The following is a 9628-nucleotide window of genomic DNA, read 5'->3' as shown; positions in this document are numbered from 1 at the left end:
TTGCTTCACTGGCCCAAGTTGGCATCATCATTGCGCTCTTCCTGGGCGAGGCAGATCAGTCGCTGGCTTCTGGATGGCTGCTCACGCTGGCTGCTGGCTACACCCGGTAGCCCATGACAACCCACTGCAGCAGGGGCTGCAGCCTATGCCGTTGCCGGCAACTCACAGTAACCCAGCTCCAGGTTGAGCTGTTGTTCACCATCTTAGCGGCAGAGGGCAGTGTCACTGGCCCTCATGTGTGGGATCCGAACCGGGGCCCTCTGGCGTCCCAAGCCAGCTTTTAACCAACGCGCCACTCGGCTGGCCCTCATTACTTCTTGTAACTCTTGTGGCAGCGTCTTCGTTGCTAATATTTGCCGATGAATCATACAGTGAGTTCCGATGACTTTTGGTGACTCATTCAGTACCAAACATTGAAATCCAGATTGACATCCTAGCATAGCTGGAGCATCATCTGTGCAAACACCACAAACCTTTTCCCAAGAGATCTTATGCTCTTTCAGAAATGAACCAACTGTGTCAAATACATCACGTGCAGTAGTTGTCGTTTCAAGAGGTTTGCAAAAAAAAACCTCATCTTTAAAGTCGCCATCATTAATATACCTCACGTAAACCAGTAACTGTGAACAGTTTGCAACGTCTGTAGATTCATCAAGCTGGATACTAAATATTGGAAGTGGAGCAGATTTAATTTCCTGGATTACCTGATCAAGAATTTCAGCAGAAATGTCATCTATTCTTCTGCAGACAGTGTCATTAGATAAGGAAATTGCACTCAATTTCATAACAAATTCGTCTCCGATCATAACTCGAACAATGTCTTTGGCCACTGGCAACAGTAAATCCTCAGCAATGGTGTGAGGTTTCATAGCTCTGGTGATTCTGAGTGCCATCAAACATGAAGCTTCAACGCTGCTACGTTTTTTTTAGTGGTACTTGCCACCAGTGTCAAGTCTGGCTTTCTTGAGTCCATCAGCTTTGCTTCTAAAATAGTTGGTATCCTTGCCGGAAAAGCTCGGATGCTTGCTATCAAAATGGCGTTTTAGTTTGTTCGGCTTCATAGATTTGGCTGATAGAACTTCACAACAAATAACACATTGCGGTTTCTCAATCCCTGCTGTAATTATTGAGGTAAAACCATACTGTAAAAAATCCTCACTATATTTTATTTTCTTAACATTCTTCTCTACACGATCCATTGTCATGGGATGGTTTGCTAATGAAAATAATATATAACAATAGCTTTAATAATACAAAAGATGATACATGGCATAGTTTAGTCAATACAGTTCATTCAAGTTTCCTATGATTTACCATTCTCTGTGCTGTTGTTTTTTTTACATACCTGTTACTATCACAAGGGGGCAGTATTCACATCAACCACAGCTGAATACAAAAAGACTGATCAGCATCCATATTAAGTTCCCATGGTATACAGATATTTTTTTGCAGTAGTTGATGATTTTACAGTACATGATTTTACATTTACCCAGTAATTATAATTCATGAAGTGTCGTTTTACCTCCAATACTGCTGCTTTCAACACAGCAGCTGCTTTCTACACAGTAGCTGCTCTCTACACATGTGTGACTGGTCCGCATAAGCACATTATGGCGCCAACACTGTCACATACACCTGTATTTGTATAGAGTGTATGTGATGGGGTTGGCGCGATGATGTCATCACGCCGGGTACTCATATGTGGGCGAATCTGCATGTGGGCAGACCCACCTGGAGACGGATAGAGGAGCGGTGTCTCGGTTCCTAAGACCATCGAAAATATGTGTTTTCCAATGGTCTTAGGCGACCCCTGTGAAAGGGTCGTTCAAGCCCCAAAGAGGTCGCAACCCACAGGTTGAAAACCGCTGCTCTAGTGCATTATTTCAAATTTGCTGTCCCATTTCTGGGATTTGACCTGGTGTTGCACCTCATCCTTGCATGGATTCTGCTATCTGCCTTTTCTGGTTCTGTACACAGGCTGCTGAGCAATACTGAAGAAATCACTTACACCCTCACCTAACAAACTCCTAGTCTCCAAACTCAGCTGGGCTCCTAGTACTGCTAGGCAAAACATTTATGTATGTTCTTGGTTCAGTTCCCTGTTCCACTCACTTTGGTAGCTATTGTGATTCTTTGCCACTTATTTCACTCCCCCCCTGCCCTTTGTCACTTAGTTCAGGCTCTGTGCCCTGAATGAATTCGTATTTCATAGAAAATACTGAAGCAATTTTTTGTGAACAAGTTCTTGCCTTCTCAGCTCCATCTAAAAATATATTTGTATCTCCATCTCCTTTTTAGTCCCTCTAGTTTCAGGTGGATACTATCTTCCTACGGGCTGGATCTCTTTTGTTTATCTGAGTTCTGGGTTAATGCATATGAGTAACCAGGGATTCTGATTCAGCAGGTCTGGGGTGGGGCCTGAGATGGTGCATTTCTAACAACTTTCCAGGAGATGCTGATGCTGCAGGTCCACAGACCACACTTTTTGTTGCAAGGCTATTGTTTGGTATCCTCTCATCTCTTTTTTTTTTTTTAGCTGGGCCATCCTGCCACCTGTTGGCAGCTCAGCTCGAGCCATGTGGGAATCGAACCGGCGACCCTGGTGCTCAGAGCTCGCACTCCTGAGTGAGCTCTTAACCAACTGAGCCACTTGACTGGCCCTCCTCTCATCTCCTTTTGATTTACCAAGTATCCTGCCTCCTTGCTTTAGTTTCAAACTCTCTCTACTGGCTCTTCAGTATATAAAATGCTTGAATTTATCTGATCTTAAAAAAAAAATCTTTTCTTCTTAAGGCATCACTCTCTCACACACCATTGCTGTATAACAAATCATCTTAAAGCTTAGCAGCTATAAATAAGTTTGGGGGACTCAAGAACCCACATATGGCTTAGCTAAGTCCTTTAGCTCAAGGTGTCTTGCAAGACTGCAATCAAGATCTCAACTCGGGGAGCATTTGAGATCTTGCTCTCTGGCCTATGTTGTCAGTTTGGCTCAAATAGAGTCTTATAAAAATAAAAAAAATAAAAAGGTGTCAGCTGGAGCTACAGTAGTCCTTTCAAAGTTTGTCTGTGGGGAGGATCCATTCCTAAGCTCATTCATCTGGTAGTGACAGGATTTAGTTCCTCATCTCAGGTTTGGGCTCAGGGCCTCAGTTCCTTATTGGCTACTGGCAAGAAGCCACCATTGGTCCTTTGCCATGTGGGCCTCTCCACGGAGCAGCTCACAACGTGACCGTTGGCTTCCATCAGTGTGAGCAGAGAGTGCAAGAAAGGATGAGCAAGACAGAATCTGGCCTTCTTATAAGCCAATCTGAGGAGAGACAGTCTATCTCTTGCTGTATTCTATTCATCAGAAGCAGGTTGCTAAGTCTAGCCCACACTCAAGGGGAGGGGATCGCACAAAGGCATGAATACCAGGTATGGCCATTTCACAGACAAGCCTCTTGAAAAAAGCAATACTTGCTGCCCGCATTCTGTCAACTTTCATTCACTTTTCAAACCTTCAGATTTTGGCTTCCCCTTTCACTGCTTACTAAAGATGCTCTAATTGTCAAATTCAAAAATCACTTGTCAGTACTCACTTGACATTTTACATAGCTTTCATAACACCACTTGCTCCTGATTTTATTCCTATTCCTTGGACCAAATCCTTCTCAATACCCTTTCCTAGCTCTTCATCTATGCATATTGTAAATGTAGATATTTCATAAGTTCCTGTAGTTTATCTCTTTCTAGTTCTATATACAGTATTCTCATCTTCACCTGCAGTTCTATCATCACATATACATAGTTGTATTAGTCAGGGTTCTCCAGAGAAACAGAACCAATAAGAGATGATATACAGAGGGTGCCAAAAAAACATATACACATTTTAAGCAAGGAAAAAGCTTCATTAATATTGTAATACAATGAATGATGCTAGCATTTATCTGAGTGAACATCATACTATACATTGCTACCTACCATAATTCAATTCAACTTTGAAAAGTAATACATAGATAATATCACTTAAAATGTGTATACATTTTTTTGGCACCCTGGTATACATGAGATTTATTATGGGAATTGGCGCATGCGATTATGGAAGCTGAGATGTGCTATGATATACCATCTGCAATCTGGAGAACCAGAAAAGCCAGTCTGACACCAAAGGACTGAGAACTAGGGGGGCCACTGGTGCAAGTCTTGGAGCCCAAAGGCCCACAAACCAGGAGCTTCGGTGTCTGAGGGCAGGAGGGGATGGCTGTCCCAGGCTCAATAAGAGAGGGAGCGAGCTTGCCCTTGCTCTGCCTTTTCTATTCAGGCCTTGGATGGAATGGCTGATGCCCACCCACATTAGTAAGGGTAGATTTTCTTTACTCAGCCTGCTGATTCGAATGCTAATCTCTTCTAGAAACATCTTCACAGACACACCCAGAAATAATGTTTCACCAGCAATCTGGGCATCTCTTAGCCCAGCCAAGTTGACATGCAATATTAGCCATGACAATGATAATGCCAAAGAATTTTCTTTGAAACTTCAGAACAACATTTCTGGCTTCTGGTTATCCCATAAACATCCGAAAAGTGAACTAAACCTTACCCTCAAAAATACTTTTCCTCTTTCTTTTCATATCCTGGTTAACAACTTGATCTATGCAATTGCCCACATGGGAAATCAGGATTCACCTGAGAATCTTGTCTCTCTGTCACTTTCCACATCCACATTCCATGTCTAAGTCTTGTTTTCATCCCTTTATCATCTTTTGTATTCCAGCCATTCCTCTGCCTGACCTAGAACCTTTGATTTCTATAATCTCTTCTCCACACAGTGAACTTCATGAGGACAGGGAGCAGATCTTGTTGACCTCTGTGACCCTAGCTAGTCCAGGCAGAAGGGTTCTTGCTAAATATTTCTTGTTTGGTTAAAACTAATATTTAAATCTGATTGTGTTATTCTAGCACTGAAATGTCCTTAATGACCTCTAATTACTTATCTAAACACCTTAGTATCATTTAAAAGATATTCCGATGTGTAGATTTGTCACATATAATAGATGTACTCAGGTGCCTAAAACTTTTAAGGGCTTCAGTCTGCTTTTACATTTTTTTCTGTCGCTTCCCTCATTGTACAGCCGTCTATTACTACTTCTTATGTTATCAATGTACTTGCTACCACCTGCCTTGTCTTCCTTTCTAATCTGTTGCTTCTATAGCCAGGGAAAATAGGGACTGACTGAAAATTCAAAGGTCTGCCTTCTGGGGCAGAGATGAGAGGTTGTTGGGTGAATGCCTATAATTATATATAGCAATTAAAAAACACAAAAATTATATGTCAGCTCTGCATATATGTTCCATATGGAGGAACTAGCCTATATGCAAACCAATAATCCAGTACTTAAATCTGAACCAATATAAGTGGCTCTCTCATTCACTCCATTTTCTTGCACTTTACCCTCAATTCTTTCTTATCCTACTTTACTGTCCTTAGAGTTGCAAGCATGGGTTGTAGGTGTAGGACAATGTATATAACCTTAAGAGAGAAGTCTAGAAACATTTAAACGTTTTTAATTTCCTATGTCATCATTTCTAGTGAAATCAGCCTATCCACTGGCATAAGGATAATTTATCCATCTTGTCCCCATATAAGGTAACTTAAGTAGGACTATTAAATAAATACATCATTGATGCTTTTTAAAAGGGACCTGTCCATAAGCTAGTTGACCTTTTCCTGTTTCCTGAAATGAAAGCAAAAGCTGAATCCACTGGATGAGGCTATCTGCAAGTGAGCTGATTATCATTGGCAAAATAGGGCAAATATTTAGTCACTGGGAAACACCTTAAATGATAACATTCTTAAGAGGTGTCCATTAGACCATATATATGGAAGATAAAGACACATAAGAAAAGCAAATAAGCAAATATAGGCAATCCATTAGAAATTCTCTGTTAGGATAAGCTGTGAAAGACTGATGTGAAGGAATGCAACAGAAGAAGCTTCCATTTGAGCTGAGGTTTGTTTATCCTACTTATCTGAAGTCAGAGCCAATAATCCCAATGATCCCAAGAATGGTGATAAATGTTTTTCCACATTTAGAGAGAGCCAATGGGCAGAACCTTTGCAAATCGGTCAATTCCTGCTCTTAGTAACATGATACAAACAAGGCTTCTTCTGATTTAATGCTGGTGGGTGCTGTGCCTTGAGTCGTTTCTTATTAGCAGGGATAGATTTATACCCTTTCTCCTGTTTTCTGGCTCAGTGCCTTTTACAACCACCTGAATTCACTTAAGAGACAGAAGGGTGACATTAATATGTAGGAAACAAAGCCAAGCTACCTGACCCATGGGAGCCTGACCTTAGCATCTGTCAGCACCAGGTTGGGAGCGCTGTGCCTTCAAGGCCCGTAGAAGAACATCTGTAAGGCTTTACATTCCAAAATAGAGGCTGTCATGGCACATCTTTGCTGTGTGTGTGTGTGTGTGTGTGTGTGGCTGTCCTTTGATTGATTCTTTTAGGTCAAGCAGATCGAAATCCTAAGTCTATGTTAGGTGTCTGTCCTTTTCTATTTATGTCTACTAGTTTTTATTGTGTCGTTTGGGCAACTTGGTTTCTGTCCTTAGCCAATATCTGATTCTACTTTTGCTTTATTTTACTAGGTCTCATTGACCTGCTTGTACCCTCCTCTGCATCTAGTTTCAACTTATGGCTGCTTTTGTTTTAGCTCTTCCTAACAAGCTGTAGAGACTTTGATCTATCATGCAAAACAAGATATGGAGAGCTACATTAGAACAGTGTAAACTGGCTTATTAGACCCTAAGACCACCCATCTTCTAAAATGATTTTATTTGTAGGCTTTTTAGTTGAAGATGGCTGACATCCTTGTGTTATGACTTATAAGTAAGAATCTTGTGATGGGCATGGATGGAAAGTAACATTTCTTCTCTCAGTGCCCATCTTTTATGTTTACAACTTGAATGCTGAGTATCCATGGAAGAAAGTGCTTCATTTACTAGGTAAATAATAATTTAGAAATAATTTGGAGTTATTACTCTACAAAAGTGAACACAGAACGATAGCCCAATTAATAGATACAAATCTAAGAAATAAAAATATCAATATTTTTTCCTCAAGTGATTAATAACATCATATATGATGCTGACATCTATAATCTTCACATTGAGTTTCATACCAGCACAACTTGTCATACCAGCACTAAGAAGGCTTGCACCTCTACAAGTTGCCATTTCATATATTTTAACTCTTTTTCCACTTCCAACCTTCAGAATATAGTACTTTTCAACTCTTACTGGAATTATTTCAGTGTAGAGGCAATATGGTTGTTGTGAGGATTAAATCATTTGGAACAGAGCCTAGCACATAGTACAGATATTTGCTAGTATAACTTATTAAAATTATAAAAATGGGTTAGTGTCAGGATGGTGCTGAATTTGGTGTTGGGCCTGTTGCTCCTTCTCTTTGTGTTGGTATTGAGGGAGCTGTATGCACAACAGGAGCAAAACGAGATAAAATAATATCTCACTGTTAGCTAGATCTTTGGCTTCAAATCCTAAAGTAAAACTCCAGAGAGCTGGGCCAGAAGAAGGGTCAAGTTCCACTTCTTTAAGTTCCACTTCTTTAGGCTGGAGGCCCTAGAAATCAATGACCAAAACAAACCAAATGACAAGTATTTTCTCTTTCCTATCTCACCCCCTATTCATATCCAAGTCTTGAAATTTACCATGCCAGTAGTATGAAAATGACACCTACCAGAGCTAAAGAACAAGGGACACATAAAAAGAGAAAAATTGTTGCCTGAGCATAGAGCATCTACCCCAGACCTTCTTATACCAGAGCAAGACACTGAGCTTGATTGTGTCACTTGGGAAAAGAGAGACAAAGGGAGACCAGAGAAAGGAAAGGGGGTTTAGGCTTCTACCGAGTCCAAACCCTGACTTCCATAACCTCATGGGTGCAGAATTGAAGAGACGAGAAAGAGCTAGTTCACTTTTGAAGGTGTAGCATTACCTCTTAGAAATTATTGCTACCTCAGTCTTGGTAGGGCATTTGAAAATGGTCACACACCAAGCCACTAGCCATGGCTACGGCTGCAGGAGACCAGCTCCCACAAGTCCAGGGGTTCCCTTAGGTGGAGACGGATCGCGGAGACAGAGAAGCGCTTTTCAAGAATTAATGTCTCACTTTATTTTTACAGCCTGTCCTTTTTATACTGGGCAGGTAACTATTTACGTCATTGAGCTGTTTTTCCCAAAGTTGTTTTTCCACGTTTAAACCTTTACCCATTAGGAAATTGTTTTCTACATAGTTTCAATGTTCCTTCCTTCCCAGGGTCTATTTTCTTTAGAAGTTTGTTTTTCTCTGAATTTTACTTCCTCACGATGTTTCTTTTGCAGGGTACAGCCAGATCTGTTCTTTACTAATGACTAACTTATCCTAACTATGTTTCAATTTCTTCCGCTAATGGCCAGAGCCGAGTTCCTGCCTTGGCACTTAAAGGATGTTTACTACTTAGCAACTATTTCAAACACTCCCGGCTAAACAGGATCTTTAAGAACTATAAGGTGTATAACTTGTCTATCACTAAGAATCTATCATTAAGAAACTAACAGTAAAACAGAATTATCGTAATATGTCCAAAACTCACTTATTTAAAGAAAATAAAACAATATAAGAAGGGGTGTCAGATCTTTTATCCTACTGGGGGCATCCAAAGGGGAATTTAAATTTTTCAAAACATAAAGCAGTATCTGTTTCTCAGCCAGAGCTTCAGGATTTGTCAAAATAGCAGTGTGATAGGCCATGTCAGATACTGAGGTGCAGCTGGCTCCCAACATATGGCAATGTTCCTTAAAGCAAACCAAACCAAATCAAACCATAGAAACTCCCCTTGTGAACTGAGACAGAGCTCAAAGGACTAGAACAAAGAGTACCACTTTTGTCTATGGGCAACACCTGTCTTTCAGGACTGTAAGGACGTTTGGCAATGGTGTATGAAATGTACATGGCATACAGGTTCTCAAATTGTAGTTATTTCTCTTCATTTTGCTACTATTATTATTAAAGAAAATCTATGCTAGATATTGAAACACACAGAACTGAATGACAAAGCAAAATTATATAAGAGTAGTGTTTGATATAATAATTGCATCTCCCAGAACTGTAGCAAAAAGTGATTGACTATTTAGGACTAAAAATCATAAGAGTGATTTTACTTGCAGTCTTCTCTGTAACTGATGGCCACAGGTGGTCAAATACAGTACCTGGGTATATATTTAAGAAACTTAAGGGCTGGCCAAGTGGTGTGTTGGTTAAGAACTGGCTTGGGACGCCAGAGGACCCCGGTTCGGATCCCACATATGAGGGCCAGTGACACTTCCCTCTGCCGCTAAGATGGTGAACAAGAGCTCGACCCAGTGACGGCGTAGGCTGCAGCTCCCTGCTGCAGTGGGCTGCCATAAGCTACCATGTGTAGTTGGCAGCCAGCGTGAGTGGCCAGCAGCTGCAGCCGTGAGCGGCCGTCCAGAAGCCGGCGACTGATCTGCCTCGCCCAGGAAGAGCACAATGATGGTGCCAGCCTGGGCCAGTGAAGCGATGTCCTCCACAACTAGACTGAAGAACAAAAGGACAACT

At 41.1% G+C, this 9628-nt stretch overlaps 2 protein-coding genes across 2 annotated transcripts in view; both read right to left on the bottom strand.

Moving 5' to 3' along the window:
• LOC109392181 (protein ZBED8-like) overlaps positions 1–9628 on the bottom strand; it is a 28662-nt gene that overhangs the window by 13779 nt on the left and 5255 nt on the right. Inside the window, 3 exon segments of the mRNA XM_019660423.1 lie at positions 245–1216; positions 7521–7629; positions 7748–7752. Of these exon segments, the coding sequence (XP_019515968.1) occupies positions 245–1216; positions 7521–7629; positions 7748–7752 (1086 nt within the window).
• ZCRB1 (zinc finger CCHC-type and RNA binding motif containing 1) overlaps positions 1133–9628 on the bottom strand; it is a 30104-nt gene continuing 21608 nt past the window's right edge. The window contains exon 10 of the transcript XR_002126008.1: positions 1133–1216. The gene's annotated coding sequence lies outside the window, so the exon portion shown is untranslated. The remainder of the gene's footprint in view (positions 1217–9628) is intronic.

This window comes from Hipposideros armiger, unplaced genomic scaffold (genome assembly GCF_001890085.2).
Source record: "Hipposideros armiger isolate ML-2016 unplaced genomic scaffold, ASM189008v1 scaffold_318, whole genome shotgun sequence".
Taxonomy (NCBI): Eukaryota; Metazoa; Chordata; class Mammalia; order Chiroptera; family Hipposideridae; genus Hipposideros; species Hipposideros armiger.
The sequence above is the reverse complement of the archived record's forward strand: the minus strand, read 5'-3'. Positions and strand labels throughout refer to the sequence as shown.